Raw genomic sequence first — 18,493 nt, 5'->3', positions numbered from 1 at the left:
AGCCAAAATCAAGAGTTAGATGCTGAACTGACTGAGCCACCCAGGCACCCCTCATTTTTACATTATTATTTTTTTTTTTAGATTTTTATTTGTTATTCATTTGACAGACAGAGATCACAAGTAGGCAGAGAGGCAAGCAGAGAGAGAGGAAGGGATACAGGCTCCCTGCTGAGCAGAGAGCCTGATGCAGGGCTCGATCCCAGAATCCTGGGATCATGGCCTGAGCCGAAGGCAGAGGCTTTAACCCATTGTGCCACCCAGGCGCCCTCTTACATTATTCTTAATAGTTACATAATATTTCATTATATGGATGTTCCACATCAGACCTCTAATTTCGAATATGTGGGTTTCTGTATATTCATATTTGGAATATATTTAATCATAAACTGTTCTTTACTGCTTATCCTTGCACATTTAATTTTGCACATTCATCAGATTAAGTTGAAGTTGAATGTGTAAATGGAATTGCTAGGCTAAAAGGTGTATCAAATTCGGTTCTGAAACATTGTTAGATTGTCCTCCTGCAAAGTGAATACTAGTCTGCATCCCCCGTAGTGGTGTGAAGAGTCCCTGGCTCCCCATGTCTTTTATAATATCAGTACTAATATTTTTATTTTGTTAAACTTAGTCATTATATTGTCATTAATGGTAGTTAGGAGGATACCTGGGGGGGCTCAGTTGGTTGAACATGTGCGTTTTCATCTTTGGGTCCTGAATATAAGCCCCACCCATGTTGAGTATAGTAGAACTTACTTAAAAAACTAAAAGCAGTAATAGTTAGCATTTTTGAGTGTTACTAAGTGCCATGCATTGTGTCAGATGCTTTACAGGGAATACTTCATTTAGTTCTGCACATTATCCAGACAAGGTGGATACTCAAAAGAGTATTCCCATTTTATAATTGAGGAGACTGAGACTTAGAAATAATCTTTTCAGATTTACATAGCAGTTAATGGAATGAGCTGGGCCCTGTACCCATTCCAGTCTTACTTCAGATGCCATGGTCTTAGCTAATGGAATTATTTGTGACCCAGTGAAGAGGGACCCTGAGAACTCAGCATATTCGTGGTTTTACAGAGTGTCCTTTGGACCCAAAGAAGCTATAGCTTTAGAAGAGCATGTTTTCATTACAGAATAATTTTTGGAAACTCTTCCTAGTGTATACCACTGGTAATGGTATTAGCATATCAAAGTATGTATAAAATCCTCAATTCAAGAAGCTTGTTTAACTCAGAAATTCTCTAACACATTTGATCATTGATCACAGAAGTTGGGTTTTTTTGTTTTTTCGATTAAACCTAAGCTCAGGACGTAATTTTAGAATCAGGAATTCATTCTGATCTTGTTGTTTGAGAAATTTGATTCCCAGAAAAAGTATTTGGCCCACAGCCACATTGCCTCTTAAGCTCAGACAGCACCAGACCCCACATCTCTCATTAACCCTATACCATTTCTTTCTAATATACCATACTGACTTAAAATTTAATTAAGTCAGTGTTACAGTTTTTGCTTATGGTGTAACAAATCAATCCAAAACCTTGTAGATAAGACAACAAACATTTATTATCTCACATTTTTTGGGGGGTAGGAGATCAGGAGCAGTTTAGTTTAGCCTCGTAGTTCTGGCTTAGGGTCTCACTGAGGTTGCAGTAAAGCTGGTGTCCCAGGGCATGGCAGTCTGAAGGCTTGACTGATACAGGATCATGTTCTTTTAAGATGGCTCACTCACTGTGTTGTTGGCAGGATACCTCTTTTCTTTCCTCTGCCTGTGTGTCCTCACAACATGGCAGTTTGCTTTTCCCAAAGTGATTGAGCTGAAGGAGTGAGCAAAGAGGAAGCCTTAAGGCCTTTTATGACTAATGTCTAAAGTTACACACTAGCACTACTACTTTATTCTGGCTCTTAGATATATGTCACTAAGTCCAGCCCACCCTCAAGGAGATGTGTTGGGAGCCAGTACAGGAGGCCTACTATAAGAGCTGTAAGGGACTGAATATGATTGGCTGTTCATTTAGGTCCACTCACGCGGGAGGTGCATGAGGACAGTGCGGTCATTGGCTAGGCGGGCTAAGCTGCCGGTGTATATATGCTTGAATGTACTTGGAGGGGCGGGCCCTCCGGGAGGCAGGCGGTGCGGCGCCGGGCCGGCCAGAGGGGCCTGCAGCCCGGACCATGGCGGCGGCGGCGGCCCCGGTGCTGGAGGCAGCGGGCGTCAAGGGGCGGCGCGCGGCCCTGGAGGCGGCAGCGACGCCCGAGTGGGGCGGCGGGAGCTGCGTGCTGTGCTGCGCCAGAGGGGGAAGAAGATAAAAAGAAGCCATTAAAGAAGCTTGCCTCCATGCGTGTCTCCGCGTCGTTCTTGCTGGCGAGAGCGACAGAGATGCTCCACTGAAGAAGAAGAAGAATATTAAAGAATTGATGGCCCTGCTTTGAAATCACCTCCCAGTTTTATTTTCTTTTTAGGGTGGGTAGGGGCAGAGGGAGAGAGAGAATCTTAAGCAGGATGCACACGTGCACGGAGATTGACTCAGGGCTCAGTCTCACAACCCTGAAATCATGACCCGCGCAGAAATCAGGAGTCGTATGCTTTAACCTACTGAGCCATGCAGGCTCAGCTTTTTTTTGTTACCTTGAAAATTATTTTGAATCTCATTGAATCTCTCTGGTTAGTTTTTTTTTCTTATTTATTAATTTGTGAGAGAGACAGAGTAAGCATGAGTAGGGAGAAGGGCAGAAGGAGGGAGGGAGAGAATCTCCAACAGAATCAGCACTGAGCATGGAGCCCTATGCAGGGCTCAGTCTCACAACCTTGAAATCATGACCTGAGCTGAAATCACAAGTCAGATGCTTTGAATGACTGAGCCACCCAGATTCCCCACTTAATTAATTTTTGAAACCTTATCCATGCTCTTCCCTGGGTTTGAGCTTTAGCACATGAGGCCTTATTAGCTTAATTTAAGTATAAAAAGGGGTTTGTGTCTTCTTTAGTGGGTATTATCAATAGTCATTGTTGGACAGAAGGCATCTTTAAAAGGAAATGCAAATAGTTTATGAGGTAGATGTGTCCAGTCAGGATGACACAGTTACAGTTGGACTTACGTGGCTCCTAGACGAGCTGAAGCAGTCATCCTTTTTTCTTGCTTTGGTGAGGAAACCAACCTTAACTATTTTTCCTTTTTTGGTTTCAAAGGAATTAAATAGTAAAGCCTTATTTTCTGATTTTGTTATCCAATATATTTTTTTAAGTTTTTATTTATTTGGGGGAGAGAGTGAGAGACCATGAGTGAGGAGGGGGCAAAGGGAGAAGCCAACTCCCCATTGGGCAGGGAGCCTGTCGTGCAGCTCCACCCCAGGACCCTAAGATCATGACCTGAGCTGAAGGCAGACACTTAACCGACTAAGCCCCCCAGGTGCCTTTCTGTTACCCAGTTTTTAAGGCAAATCCATTTACGTTTAGAAGTTGAGAAGGATTTGGGGACCCCTGCCTTAGGAACATGAACCATTCTCCCTGAGAACTGTTGACTGTATTTTTAGTGGCCTGCTGGCCTTGAGTTACACTGCCCTTTTTCCAGCCTCTTTCATTGCAGTTTAATTTAGCCTCAAGTCATAGTGACTTCTCAGCTGCAACATATTGGGTGCTCTGTCTTGACAGCACATGTTCCTCAATTGCTAAACTGGGATGTATTTCCTGGACCACTTAGGAGTGTGCTCACTTGGTTCATGTGGCATTGTATTCTCTGTTTTCTTTCTCTTACTCTTTTTTGTTTCTCTTGCCATAAGTAACTTATTTTTTTAAATGTGCTACCCTCAGTAAATAGCTGGTCTGTTTTCCTGTTAGTCTGTGTGGTTGAATTAACATAAATACAAGTGTCTAATTCTAGTCCTTTGATAGAAATATTCTTTATTAGTTTCTGTGGATATATCTAAGTTGGTATTTTTAATCCAATTTTTATTAATCTTTTTTTTTCTTATTTAGATTGATGAACAAATTGAAAGTATGTTTAATTCAAAGAAGAGAGTTAAAGATATGGCTGCTCCTGGAACATCCAGTGTTCCTGCTCCAACTGCAGGAAATGCTGAGAAATTAGAAATTGCTAAGAGGTTGGCTCTTAGAATCAATGCTCAGAAGAATTTGGGCATTGAGTCTCAGGTATTAAGTAATTTGTTCCAAGTTTTAGTCATTACTTTTTATGTCAGCGCAAGTGAACCAGTTGTTCTAGACATTGAGTTAGTGGGAATTTAACTTAATCTGAATACAGAATTCTTTAATTACTGCAATTGGATGATGCCTCTTATATGGTTAACAGAAGTCCTAATGCCTATTTTGGAACTCCTAACTGAAGGAAGTTAGCTGCTGATTTTTAAAGTAATATTCTGATTGAGCTTACCAAAATCTTAAGGAAATAACTCCCTTTCTTTTTCCTTTTTTTTTTTTTTTAAAGATTTTATTTATTTATTTGAGAGAGAAAGAGAGAGTACAAGCTGGGGGAGGGACACAGGGGAAGCAGACTCCCCATTCAGCAGGGAGCCCTATGTGGGGCTCAATTCCAGGACCCTGGGATCACAACCTGAGCCGAAGGCAGTTGCTTAACTGACTGAGCCACCCAGCCACTCTGCTTTTTATTTATTGATCTGCTTTTATGGGATGATTTATTGGGCACACAAACAATTCCTCAGAAGCATAATACCTGGTTACATAATTCAAACTAACATGGGCTTAACCAGTGGAAAATGTGTTAAATATTTGACATGCCATCTTTCTCTTGAGAGCTTTTTTTTATTAATAAATTTTTTTTTTAGATTTTTATTTATTTATTTGACAGAGATCACAAGTAGGCAGAGAGGCAGGCAGGGGAGGAGGGGAAGCAGGCTCCCCGCTGAGCAGAGAGCCCAACATGGGGCTCAATCTCAGGACACTGGGATCATGACCTGAGCTGAAGGCAGAGGCTTAACCCACTGAGCCACCCAGGCACCCCTAATTTTTAAAAAATTACCAGCTTAATTTTTAACTAAGGGTAAACTTTCATAGCATTCCCAAAGAATAGTTTGTGTATTTTAACAGTGTTTTGAAGTTTCTGAGAGTTTGTGGAGCTATAGAACCCTCTCTCCAGTAGGTTGGATAGTTTCAGGACTGTAACACCCAAGCCAGATGCTAGTGCACCGACTTAATGAGGCAGTTGCAGTCGAGGTTTAGAGTCTCAGGTTTCTGTTTGTTTTGTTGAGCCAGCAAGAATCTCTTCTCTGCTGCTTGGCTAAGATCAAGTGTTTAGCCAGTGAGTTACCGTGAAATGTCTGCTATACTCACGCCTTACTTCCTCTGAAAACGGGGATTATAGTGCCTAATCTAATGTTCTCTGGGTTTATTATTGCTAGTAACTCTTTACTGGTGAAAGCAAATAGCCACGCCTTCTCATTGTTAGAAAAGCTTGAGGTTTGAGTCATGTACTACCTACAGAGTTCTGCTCACATTAGGCATATAGTAAAATTAAGTTCAAATTAAAAGGTTTAAGTACAAAATGAAGTAAAAAGGTAAGTCAGTCATTTACTGTCATTTATTGGACATGGGCTTTGGTTGTGGGAGGAGGAAAGTTCAGTGGTAGTGGACAAAGTTGCTAATTTAGAGGAAACTCTAAGGAGCCACAAAGTTATATACATGATTTTAGAAACATTTTACTATATTTGATACCAAGAGTTACCTAATTTTGATCCAGTAGAGTTTTTTTTTTTTTTTTAAAGATTTTTATTTATTTATTAGAGAGAGAGACAGTGAGAGAGAGCATGAAAGGCGAGAAGGTCAGAGGGAGAAGCAGACTCCCCATGGAGCTGGGACCCTGATGCGGGACTCGATCCCGGGACTCCGGGACCGTGACCTGAGCTGAAGGCGGTTGCTTAACCAACTGAGCCACCCAGGCGCCCATCCAGTAGAGTTTTTAATAATAGAGTTGAATATTCTTTATTTTTCTCATCAGTGTAAGGGAGATAGATACATTAAACTATTAATATGTACTGCTAAATTACACTTGAGTAGGACTCTGCAATAGAAAGATGCTTCTAGTTAGTGGCTTTCCAGAGAATAATTTGTGGTAGGATCCTGATCTTATCTCTGCCCTCATTTGAGATTTGACTGTAGGTCTTCTTTAACTGCAGGATGTGATGCAACAGGCCACCAATGCAATTCTCAGAGGTGGCACCATCCTGGCTCCCACTGTGTCTGCCAAAACCATTGCGGAGCAACTTGCTGAAAAGATTAATGCCAAGCTCAATTATGTGCCTTTGGAGAAACAAGAAGAGGAGAGACAGGATGGTGGACAGAATGAATCTTTTAAGAGATACGAGGAAGAATTAGAGATCAATGACTTCCCACAGGCAAGTAATAGTTTTCAACCTTTTTTAAATCATGGAGTAAAAACTCTTCTTGAGGAGCAAAAATACCTTCCTTAAAACCTGTGAACATTTTAATAGCTACTTCACTTTTTATTTAGATGAGGGAGACAACAATAGAAATTTTATTTATATAAGTATATTCTAGTTACATTAGGATCTAATGATTTTATGTGAAGGTGTTAATTGTATTCTTTTTTCTAGATATTGATCATAATATTATTTAACTAGCCTATTCTTTGTCAATACACCAGGTTTTTGTCCTGTTGTGAAGTGATATTTTTCCCCCACTCTGTTTCATAGACTGCTAGGTGGAAAGTTACCTCTAAGGAAGCTCTGCAGAGAATCAGTGAATATTCTGAAGCTGCAATTACAATCAGAGGAACATATTTCCCACCTGGAAAAGAACCTAAGGAAGGAGAGCGGAAAATTTACTTGGCAATTGAAAGTATGTATTGCTGTTCTATCGTAGTCTTGAGTTAGGTTAGAGTTGATATAGATGTAACAGGCATGGAGAAACTATAAGGTCAGTTCTTGATAGAATAAAAATAAGGAACACTTCCAAGAAAAAAATAATTTTATGTATCATTTAAGGTCTTTATTTAGAAATTGAGTATATATAGAGAGGTCAGTGATCTGTATATGGAACTCTTTTAGTCTTGAAGATTCAGTCAAATTAGAGAATCACTCTAAAAGAAAACATGCATTTTAAGGACTGATGTGTTTATGCTTCTAATAAGTAGAATATTCTGGCCAAAGTTTATGTTAGAAAATAAATCAGTATATTAGCTCACGTAATGAATGTTTATCCAAGCAAGTAGTCCCTGTGAAATTGTGCCCATAAAAGCTCTTGCATATCTTTAAAAAAAAAAAAAACGAGGATATCTAACACAAAGTATACAAGTATCATATAGAGTGATCAGATTTGGGTTTTTTTGTGTGTTTTCTTTTGTTTGTTTTTAGATTTTATTTGTTTGAGAGATTGTGTGGTGTGGGGGTGCACACGAGCAAGGAGAGTAGCAGAGGGAGAGGGAAGGGGAGAGAGTCTCACGCACACTCCTTTCTGAGCATGGAGCCATACCTAGGATTAGATCTCATTAGACCTGAACCTAAACTAAGAGTTGGATGCTTAACTTAGTGAGCCACCCATGCACCCCAATCAGATTTGGTTTTTAACTTTCTTTCACACATTCACGAATGAGTTTGAAAGAGTTTCCATTTGTATTTTTCCCCTAATGTATTCTCCCACTGCATAGTAGGACCACTTGCGTCCCTTCATTTATATTTAATCTGAGTATCTTTGTAGTAGACTTACAAGTGTAGACCAGTCAGATCCACTTCATCTATTTAATGAACTAAATATTTGTTGCATCCTGGTTTTGGAGCTGTGGAGAGGTTCATTCTGTGTGTTCTGTAAGCTCAAAGTCTGCATACTTAATGCTTTAAAGGGCTTTGATGGCTCCAGAGGACCCTTTCTCACACTGTGTATTATCTCAGGCACTAGCCTAGTTACTTTGAGGTGCACACATCACTTCTGAGAAAAGAAGCCTTACCTCATCCTAGCTCTTTACCGGTTTATTTTTCTTCACAGTACTCATCACAGAAATTGTAGTATATTTTTACTTGTCTGTGTTTCCCCCTCCCCCAGCAATATGAGTTCCGTGGATGTAGTGACTTTATTATCTGCTCTGTTCTTAGAGCAGATGGTAAACACTTAATAAATTTTTTGAGTAATGCATCTGATTAGGCCCCATAGTCGTTTGTCTTCAGGATACAAAGTATTACTTGACAGACCTATCCTCTTTTTGATCTCTTAAAAGCTTCACTGTCCAAGGGAAGACTCTGTAATGGCTGTGGAGCACTCAGAATATGGCCAGTGTGACTGAAATTTTTAAATCTTATTTAATTTTGTAAAGGAATTCATATTTGATTTTTTTAAAGACTTTTTATTTATTTATTTGACAGACATAGATCACAAACAGGCAGAGAGAGAGAGAGGAGGAAGCAGGCTTCCTGCTGAGCAGAGAGCCTGATGCGGGGCTCGATCCCAGGACCCTGGGATCATGATCTGAGCCGAAGGCAGAGGCTTTAATCCACTGAGCCACCCAGGCACCCTTCACATTTGATTTTTTAAAATATTTTATTTGTTTATTTGACACACAGAGACATCACAAGTAGGCAAAGAGGCAGAGATAGAGGGGGAAGCAGGCTCCCTGCCGAGCAGAAAGCCCAATGTGGGGCTCGATCCCAGGACCCTGAGGTCACAACCGGAGCCGAAGGCAGAGGATTAACCCTCTCAGCCACCCAGGGGCCCCTGATTTTTTATTTTTTTAAGTAATCTCTACACCCACTGTGGGGTTCAAACTCATGACTGTAAGATCAAGAGTTGCATGCTCTACTGACTGAGCCAGCCAGGTGCCCCAATTTTTATTAAGTTAAATTTAAATAGCCACACACATGGCTAGTAGCTACTGTAATGGTTAGCTTTTCTCTAAAGTTTGTTGTTGGTAATGGTTAGCTTTTCTCTAAAGTTTATTGTTGGGAAGATCATTAGAAGGTATCCATTGTAAGTATATTGTAAATAAATTTTGTCATTGTTAGTGACAGTGTTAGTTTGTTCTTTGTTACATTTTGGCATTTGATTTTGTGAAGACTTTTAATTTTAGGTAAATTCTATACTGAGTATAATCTACAGATGATTTGCTTACCTATTAGGATTTGATTCTTTCCATCCCACAAACATGACTCAAAGTTAATTAGTTCTGTGCCTGTTCAGCCACTTTCCTATGAATTGGTCACCTCAGTTGTTTTTGTGTGGCATCTTAGCATAAAGACACAAGAAGAGAAATAGTATCCTGTCTACCCCTAAGTAGAAATCATTTCCTGGCCAAAAGTGCAAGATAGGGTCAGAGTAAGTTAAAGTACTAAAAAGTGCTGTTGCCTAGATTATGCTGGGGTTTTTTTCTTTCTTTAATAAGTATTTTCCTTGTTACTATAAACTTTTGATTAGTTTCCAGAGTTCTGATACAGGTGATTTCAGGTTTTTGTAAATTTATTCACTTTTTGTCAAAGGACAGGCTTTTGGAGTTTGAGGATCTGCCATTTTCACTGATGCACTCTCACTATAGGACCTTTTATTTTATTTTTTTATTAAAAAGATTTTATTTATTTGACAGACTGAGATCACCAGTAGGCGGAGAGGCAGGCAGAGAGAGAGGAGGAAACAGGCTCCCCGCTGAGCAGAGAGCCTGATGTGGGGCTCGATCCCAGAACCCTGGGATCATGACCTGAGCTGAAGGCAGAGGCTTTAACCCACTCAGCCACCCAGGCACCCCCACTATAGGACCTTTTAAAGTTAATGATGAGGGCCGCCTGGGTGGCTGAATGGGTTAAAGCCTCTGCCTTCAGCTCAGGTCATGATCCCAGGGTTCTGGGATCGAGCCCCACATCAGGCTCTCTGCTCAGCGGGGAGCCTGTTTCCTCCTCTCTCTCTGCCTGCCTCTCCGCCTACTGGTGATCTCAGTCTGTCAAATAAATAAATGAAATCTTTAAAAAAAAAAAAAGTTAATGATGGGGCGCCTGGGTGGCTCAGTGGGTTAAGCCTCTGCCTTCAGCTCAGGTCATGATTCCAGGGTTTCTGGGATCGAGCCCCGCATCAGGCTCTCTGCTCAGCGGGGAGCCTGCTTCCTCCTCTCTCTCTCTCTGCCTCTCTGCCTGTGATCTATGTCTGTCAAATAAATAAATAAAATCTTTTAAAAAAAAAAAGTTAATAATGAATTGTGGCAGTAGGGAAACTTGAATGCAGCCTTTATATGTTCCCTGTTATTTCCATTCTGCTGTTATTTCATGCATATTTTAAAATGCACGCATATTTAAGATTCATGCATATTTTAAAATGGTATACAAAGGATGTAGAGCTAGAGCTAAGCAAATTCCATGGGTTTTGGGGAGGTTTTTTTTTTTTTTTTTTTTTGTGATTGTGACTTTTACTAAGTCAGGTTTTTAAATGCATCCTTTTATGTGTCCCGAAAGACCTTTTTGTTCTACCAGTGGCTGTGTGTTTCTAAATCATGTGATACTTTTCCTTATTGTGTAGTAAAATGAAGATAGCTGGCACCTAGCGCTTTAAGGAGAGAAAGTTACACTGACATCTTTCTGCACCTGGAACTGGACAGGTCTCCCCTACTCTGTTGTTCTTTAGACCATACAGGTTGGAGACACAGTGTCTTCCAGTGGAATCTGATGATAAAACCCTTGATATATATGCAGTGATCCTTTTATTTTCAGCTTGAATATCATGGGTGTCATTTAAGCAAAACTAATACTTTTAAATGCCTGCCTTATAAAGACGTAAATCAGAGACGTAAATCAGGGGCATTTGCTTTGAAAAAGGATCCTCTGTGTAATTCTTGAATTTAAAGGTAATTATGTTTAGTATAGTATAAGTAATATATCAAGATTCATCATACATAGAACTTTATCAGAATATATCTCCTCTACTGCTAAGTGAAGTGAGAAGCCCACAGCTTCTGCTTTACTTTTCCATCCATGTAGAATGCTTCTGGTCATTTCTCTCCACTGTCCGCTTGTACTTGGGAAATAACATCTAATTTTTATAACCAGCCTTTTCCAAACCCTATGCAATAAGGTAATCTTGTCAAAAATGAATCTTTAGAATTCTAGAGCTATAGTGATGGTTAAGGACTGGACATTAGTAATTAAAATGATCCAAAGCTTTGAGATTTTCATAGATGATTAGTTTTTTAAAAGATTTTTTAGTTTTTGAAACTCCAGCCAAATCAACTGAACTCTAATAGGATGAAAACAGGTGTTGGAAGGAGCCTTGTGTCATCTGTTTCTAGTTCTGTAATTGGAGGGACACTAATGCCTGGCTCCTTGGAGGCTCTGTGTGGGTCAACAGTTTCAGGCCTCCCACCAGGCAGCGGGAAGGAGAACAGGAAGGACTTAGGTGCCTAGCCATCCTGTATAATTTATAGCCTGTTTTGTGACCCTCTCTTTTTATTAGTGGAGAATCCCTTAAAAGCAGCCAGAGTTGTTTTAGGACCAATGAAAGGAAATGCCTCTTTTCCATGGCAGCTTATAAACATATGTAACCTATTACCTAAAGAGGCTTTATAAGTCAAAACTTTAAACTGGTCCAAATGGTCAGGCTCTAACTAAAATAGGAAAATTATTCTTCTACTTGGATTTAGGTGAGAGTGTCATTTTCTTTCTTTTTAAAACAGCACAGAATATCAACAAGCTTCACACCAACTCATGCCGAGTAGCATATTTTCCTCCTGAATTTTATTTTGGTTGTAATTTTTAGTCTGGCTTTGCTCTTGATTCTACCCTTTTGTTTTCTTTCATCCATCTCTCTTCTCTTCCAGCACCCACAGCTTTAAAATGTGCGGTTGCTGGCTGGTGGAGGTAGGATTTAGATTAGATATGTTGCTGTAACTTCACAGCCATACTCCTGGCTCTTTCCTTCCTATTGTTAAACTGTTTCTTCTTCTTCCTCCCCTTGCTATTTCTCCTCTCCTCTTCCTTTTCCTTCTTCATCTCTTTCCTTTCTTTCTCTCCTCCCTTCCTTTGCTCTCTTTGGAATCAGAAAAGGTCATTTTTGTCTAGTAAGGGGAATTCTATGGCTTGTTTTCCTGATTTCTTTTTCTTACATAAAATGATAAATACAGGGGCGCCTGGGTGGCTCAGTCAGTTAAGTGTCTGCCTTCGGCTCCGGTCATGATCCCAGGCCCCTGGGATTGAGCCCCACATCGGACTCTCTGCTCAGCAGGGAGCCTGCTTCCCCCTCCCTCTCTGCCTGCCTCTCTGCTACTTGTGCTCTTTCTCTCTGTCAAATAAATAAATAAAATCTTTAAAAAAAAATAAATACACAGTTTTCTACATTGCATCTCTAGTTTTCATGTTGTTTAACATTTCACTCCTAGTTCTTAATTTCTATTCTGTTGGTACAGGTCTTTCATTTTTATCAGTGTACACTGAGCTACCTATCTACTTTTATTTTTTTAATTATTATTTTATTTTCTTTGTTTATTTTGGGTTTTTGGCCGGGGAGGGGAGTTGTGGGGCAGAGGGAGAGAAAGAATCTTAAGGAGGCTGCACACTCAGCACAGAACCCGACGTGGAGCTTGATCTCATGACCCTGGGATCATGACCTGAGCTGAAATCAAGAGTTAGATCCTTAATCGACTGAGCCACCCAGCTGGCCCCCTTTTTTAGCTTTTGTTTATTTATTATTATTTTATGTATTTATTTATTTTTGATGTGTGCTACCTATGTAGATTTACCTGTTCCCTGGCCTTGTCCCTTGGCTTTAGATCCCTCCACGCTACTCTTCATGGCTCTCTCATCTCCACATCTCCTTTACCTCTGGTCCATATTTCCATTGGCTTTAACTGACATTTCCAGCTGGATGTCACATGAGCACTTGAAGTACAGCAGTGTTGGAATTGAGTTTCATCTACCATCAGTGCTGATAATACCTCTTTTTCCTCTTGGGTTTAGTATCTGCTTTATTCTTACTTTATTTGCTTCTCAACTCTTTGCCATTTAACTCTGCCTGGAGAACTGAAAGAGAGGTTTTTGTAAGGAATGATATTTGGAAGTCATTCTGATAGACTGCTTCCTACCTTCTCATTCTGTTATAATATCTTTACAAGTTTGTTTTTCTAACAGTCTGCAAGATCATAAAGAGCATGCATGAGTTCTTTGTATAATGAATCTCTCAGTCTATATCATACATGGTGAGAACTTCGTATTTCTTGAATTAAAATAACTGAATGAATGAATGTCTCCAGACTCCCTTATCCTCTGGGCTATCTTGCTGTGTTCTTTCCCAACCACAGTATACCTCTCAGTAATTAAGCATGCCTTTTTTTTTTTTCCTAGCTTATTTATTTAGGAGAGAGAGAGAGAGCACCAGCAGGGAGGGAGAAAGAGAGAGAGAAGCAGGCTCCCTGCTAAGGAGGGAGCCTGATGAGGAGCCTGATCCTAGGACCCTGGGATCATGACCTGAGCTGAAGCAGACACTTAACCAACTGAGCTACCCAGGCACCCCTAAGCATGCCTTTCCTCATTTGTACCGTTGCACATGGGATTCCCTTCATAAAATATTCCATGGCACCACTTCTCTTTTAATTTAGATAGTCCTCCACCTTAGGGAATATAATAAATGTCCAATAAGTATTTATTAAATAAATGAACCAAGGAGTTTATATTTCTCTTCAACTTTATTTCTTAGTCTCTTTTGGACAAAGTATTAATCATATTTTATTTGCTCTTTTTAATCATACCAAGAACTCTTTACTTTTTCTTTTAAGATTTATTTATTAATTTGGGGGAGAGAGCACGAGCAGGAGGGGCAGAGGGAGAACAAGAGAGACTCTCAAACAGACTCCCTGCTGAGTGTGGAATAGGATGAGGAGCTTGAGCTCATGACCCTGAGATCATGACCTGAATCGAAACAAGAGTTGGACACTTAACTCCAGGCGCCCCACTCCCCTCCCCCCAACCAGGAACTCTTAACACCACATGAAATGTGATCTCATTGGTTATATTTGAAACTCTAAAAGGAAACTGAATAATAAGCAGCCATTATATAATGTGGATGATGTTCCACCAGGTTCTGAAAGGCTATATTGGCAGGCAGTACAGTGTTTTTAAAAGTCATCTATAGGGGCACCTGGGTGGCTCAGTTGTTAAGTGTCTGCCTGCCTTCAGCTCAGGTCATGATCCCAGGGTCCTGGGATCAAACCCTGCATCAGGCTTCCTGCTTCATGGGAAGGCTGCTTCTCCCTCTCCCACTCTGCCTGCTTGTGTGCCCTCTCTTGCTGTGTCTCTCTATGTCAAATAAATAAAATATTTTTTTAAAAAGTCATCTACAGTATTTCCTTTTGGATCTCCATGACATGGATAAACATCCAGTGTAATTCTAGTAATACAAATAACACTTTCCTCTCATTACCAGGTGCCAATGAACTGGCTGTGCAGAAAGCAAAGGCAGAAATCACCAGGCTTATAAAAGAAGAACTGATTCGGCTGGTGAGTGAAAACCTCAAAGACTTTTCTACTTGTTTTAGTAAATATTTTATTGAACTATAATATAAATTCAGAAAATTACACAAGTCATAAACATATAGCTTGGTGAATTCTCACAAAGGAAGCACACTGATGTCATCTCTGTCCAGATCAAGTAACATAGTATAATACCAGCATTCAAGAAGTCACCCACATACCCCTCCCCCAAATGTAACAGTATTCTGACTTTTAATATGATAGATTAGTTGCACCTATTTTTTAACTCCATTTAAGTGGATTGATTGCTGTGTATTCTTTTATATCTAATTTCTTTGACTCATCATTACTTGGAGGAAATCCATGTTGTTGCATGTAGTAGTAATTAATTATCTTTCATGTCTCTTTTGTATACATCAGTATGCTTTTCTCTTGGGTATATACCTTGGAGTTGAATTGCTAGTTGTAGTGTAGATGTAGTTAGGTTTATGTAAGTTTTGCTAAATAATTTTCCAAAGGGGTTATGCCATGGAAAAAGCATCCTCTTACAGATCAACTTCCCAAAGATGGTGAACATATCCCTGTGTCCATTTTTTTTTTTTTTAAAGATTTATTTATTTGCTTTGGAGAGCATGCATATGAGGCAGAGGAGGAGCAGAGGGAGAGAAGCAAACTCCAGCTGAGTGTGAAGCCAGCCTCAGGGCTTGATCCTGAGCTGTAATCAAAAGTCCAGATGCTTAATCAGCTGAGCCACCTAGTTGCCCCCATCCCTGTGTCTTTAGTGCCAGTTGAAGTTTGTAAGCTCCCTATAATATATACACTGGGTGAAGGCCCTTTGAAAGGACACTTTGTCCTTTCTCCACAAATGTGTTTTGGAGGCCTTTTCTACAATTCCCCTTATAGAACTTTCTTTGGGGTGATAAAAGGTTTAAAGAATAGAAGCTACACAAAACAGGAAGGAAGAAGAAAATTTTTTCTTTTTTTTTTTTTTTTTTTTTTTTTTTTTTCGGAAAACCACCTTTGATTCAAGGGCTTTTAAGACTGTTTCACCAAGAAGTGATAAAGAACCTTGATGCCACCACCATTAGTTTGTTCAAAACTGCTAAGAGTAGTCACATGAACACAGATGATTGGTTATTGAGGAGTTTTTCCTTCCTCAGTATAATACTAACATTTTCTGTTCAAAATATCTGATAATGCTGTAAGTTTGGAAAGGAAATGCCTTTGACATGTATTTTTTTCTTCCTTTGCTTTTTCTGAGTATGCATCTTTTTTCTCTTTTAGCAAAATTCATACCAACCAACAAATAAAGGAAGATACAAAGTCTTATAAAACATCCGGAAAAAACTTTTTTCTTGTGCTGGTCTGTGACACATGTGGCAGTTGTCTCCAGTTTACAATGTATTGTAAATTAAGATTTTTAAAATTCTGTCTTGCTGATTTTTTTTAAATATATGAAACCAGTATTTGCTAAAGAAATCTTCTTTCAGTAAGTACCACCAGAATTATCAAACTGTATTTAAAGCAGGCCTGTTTTCAGTGTATTATGTCCTTTAATGTAAACTTTAAATATCAATATTTTAAATATCTGGATAATATTCCAGAAGTTTAAAAAAATGGAAATATTTGGACTTTATATTGACAGTAATAAAGTATACAAGTCACTAAGGGGCTCTTCACCTTATCCTCTTGAAATGAAATTGTGATCATCTTCTCAAAAAAAGGTAAAATTTTCTAATTTTGCCCACCCCCCACCCTCAGCCTAAATCTTACTTGACTCCATGGGACAATATGAACTGGGCTTAAGAATGTTATAATAGAATTTTTACAAAATGTTTCAGTTTTTGTTTCAATTTTATCATCATAAATGGACAATAGTTGGACTGCTTTTTGGTTTTATAAAATTAAATATTTGTAGTATAAGAGGTTTTTGCATTTCTTTACACTGCAAAGAGTTTTAGTATTTACTCCTCTTAGGTTCCCCCTCACACGTCTAGCTACTAAATCTTTTTTAATCTTCCTTAAAAGAAAATGATTTGTAGCCTAGAAATATTGTTTCCTCTTCCACCCCCTCCAGAAAGTGTTTTTTATACATCTGTACATAAAAACACAATAATTTTAATCCACATTTTCTCCAGGATTATTGAGTAGGTTATGAATTTTCTTTCTTAAAAAATTTCCAGCATAATGGTATCTGTGTTGTAGACTTAGATTTAAGCATCTCTCAGTGAAATTTAACTCATGGGAGTCATAAATTATATTTTTGACCTCTCAGATATATTTCCTGAATATTCTAATTTAAAATATTGTAATTGGATCACCCAATATTCTTTTCAAGATTCCTGGTATATTAGAACTTTGTATTATTGTCACTTCTTGAAAAAAAGAAAATAGCCAGGAATTAAATAGATATATGTCTTAAATTAAGAGAAACAAGTTTCTGAATATTCTTGACTTAAGAGTTTTTTAAAAAGAAGAAAATAAAGCATACTAAAGTCATACTTAGTACATTAAGTGGTTAAAATGACAAGGACTGTCAATCATTTCTTCAATATATATTGTTATGCTTACTGAAAAACTAAGGTGGATATTCTTAGATTCCTTTCATATCTACTTTCTTCTTTCTTAGAAGAAGAAAACAAACAAGACACATGTAACAGGAGAACCAAATAAATCATTTACTCTGAAATGCAGGCATCTTGGGTTACTTTTCCTTTCCTTTTATTTATTTGCTTGTTTTTATTACCTAGTGATTTTTTTTTTCTTTTTTGATAGAATAATGTGGCAGTCTCACTTTGGTGACAATTGGTGCTCCCTTCAGCTTCCTGGATCACTTTGAGATTCAGAGTTTTATATCATTTTAGCATTACTACCATTATGTTTGTATATCTAGTTGTAATAAAACACTGATAGTATTTTGTCCTAAAGTGAAACACATTTCTCTGTTAAAACAGTTTTTAGTGTCACACTGACTCTTTGATTTTTAAAATCAGAATGATGTACAGACTAAATGATTTTTTAATGCAGTATCAATATCTGCTCATGTTTTCTAAATTCCTTATAAAATAAAGTTAATTCAACCTACAGTTTCCAAAAATTATCTCCGTTGAAATGTTTTATGCTGTTGCTCTAATTTTGTTTACATGGTAGGTATGTGAAAGGAGTATTGTACTCTGTATCTTTATTAAAAATTCTGGCAGTCCTACGGCTCAGAAGATAACAGTCTTATCCAAAAATATCTTCCTGAAGAAGCCTCTTAGTCTTAGATTTTGTTTGCATTTGGTATATTACAGGCGATAGGTGAAATAATAGTTCGTGTGCCAGTTGGCATTGTGTTACAGTGCACTCGTTTTACAAAATGGAAGTATAGAATTTAACAATGATGGCTAAGTTCTTTCCAAGTCATTGTAGACACTTTATTATTCGATATGTTTCATGTCTTACCAGCCTCGTTGGTGTACAGATGGTGGTCAGCTGGGAGTCACAGTGCACCTGAGACCGCAGTCCTTCCTCTGAGGCAGGCAGACTGGACATGTGAAGTTGTTTGAGCAGAACCAGCCCTTAAGTACCTGGGATTTATAAATCCTATAAAGCCAACTGTGGGATCTGTTCCTAAATAGCATATTAGCACTGTAGGGATCACAGACTAGAAAGCAAAACCTCCAGAGTTGTAACTTAAGCTATGCGTGAGCTCTTTTCCCTGTGGTGCCTTCCTTTCCTTTATAAAACCATCCGCTGAGGTCTTTTACTAACAGATAACATAGTGCTTAAGATGGGAACTGGGAGGGAAATGGTAGTTGAATTCTAGGATAGAAAGCTACACTTTGTTTAGTAAAATGTTATATTTTTGTTACTTTATTGATGATGCAAAGCTCTTACAGCAGGCGAGACTAAGTAGCTAGCCCAGGGTGATCCTTGAGGTCAGATGCTTCCTCTTGGATTGCGATCTGGAGCTACTAGTTCTTCAGTTTGGTACATAGTTTTAAGAATTGGAATATGCTTGTATTTTTTTGTGCCTTCTGCTTCTGGCACAAAAAGCTGAAGTTAAGATGGGTATGTAAATATAAAGACAAAGAGTGAA

The 18,493-nt window shown here is 38.8% G+C and overlaps 1 protein-coding gene across 1 annotated transcript in view; it reads left to right on the top strand.

The window, feature by feature from the left end:
- DDX46 (DEAD-box helicase 46) overlaps positions 1 to 17,498 on the top strand; it is a 74,385-nt gene extending 56,887 nt beyond the window's left edge. The window contains exons 20-24 of the mRNA XM_032337931.1: positions 3,974 to 4,150; positions 6,145 to 6,363; positions 6,682 to 6,826; positions 14,366 to 14,439; positions 15,697 to 17,498. Of these exons, the coding sequence (XP_032193822.1) occupies positions 3,974 to 4,150; positions 6,145 to 6,363; positions 6,682 to 6,826; positions 14,366 to 14,439; positions 15,697 to 15,744 (663 nt within the window). The 3' untranslated portion in view covers positions 15,745 to 17,498. The remainder of the gene's footprint in view (positions 1 to 3,973; positions 4,151 to 6,144; positions 6,364 to 6,681; positions 6,827 to 14,365; positions 14,440 to 15,696) is intronic.
- Positions 17,499 to 18,493: the final 995 nt, after the last annotated feature.

The sequence above is a fragment of the Mustela erminea genome, chromosome 3 (assembly GCF_009829155.1).
Source record: "Mustela erminea isolate mMusErm1 chromosome 3, mMusErm1.Pri, whole genome shotgun sequence".
In the NCBI taxonomy this organism is placed as follows: Eukaryota; Metazoa; Chordata; class Mammalia; order Carnivora; family Mustelidae; genus Mustela; species Mustela erminea.
The sequence above is the reverse complement of the archived record's forward strand: the minus strand, read 5'-3'. Positions and strand labels throughout refer to the sequence as shown.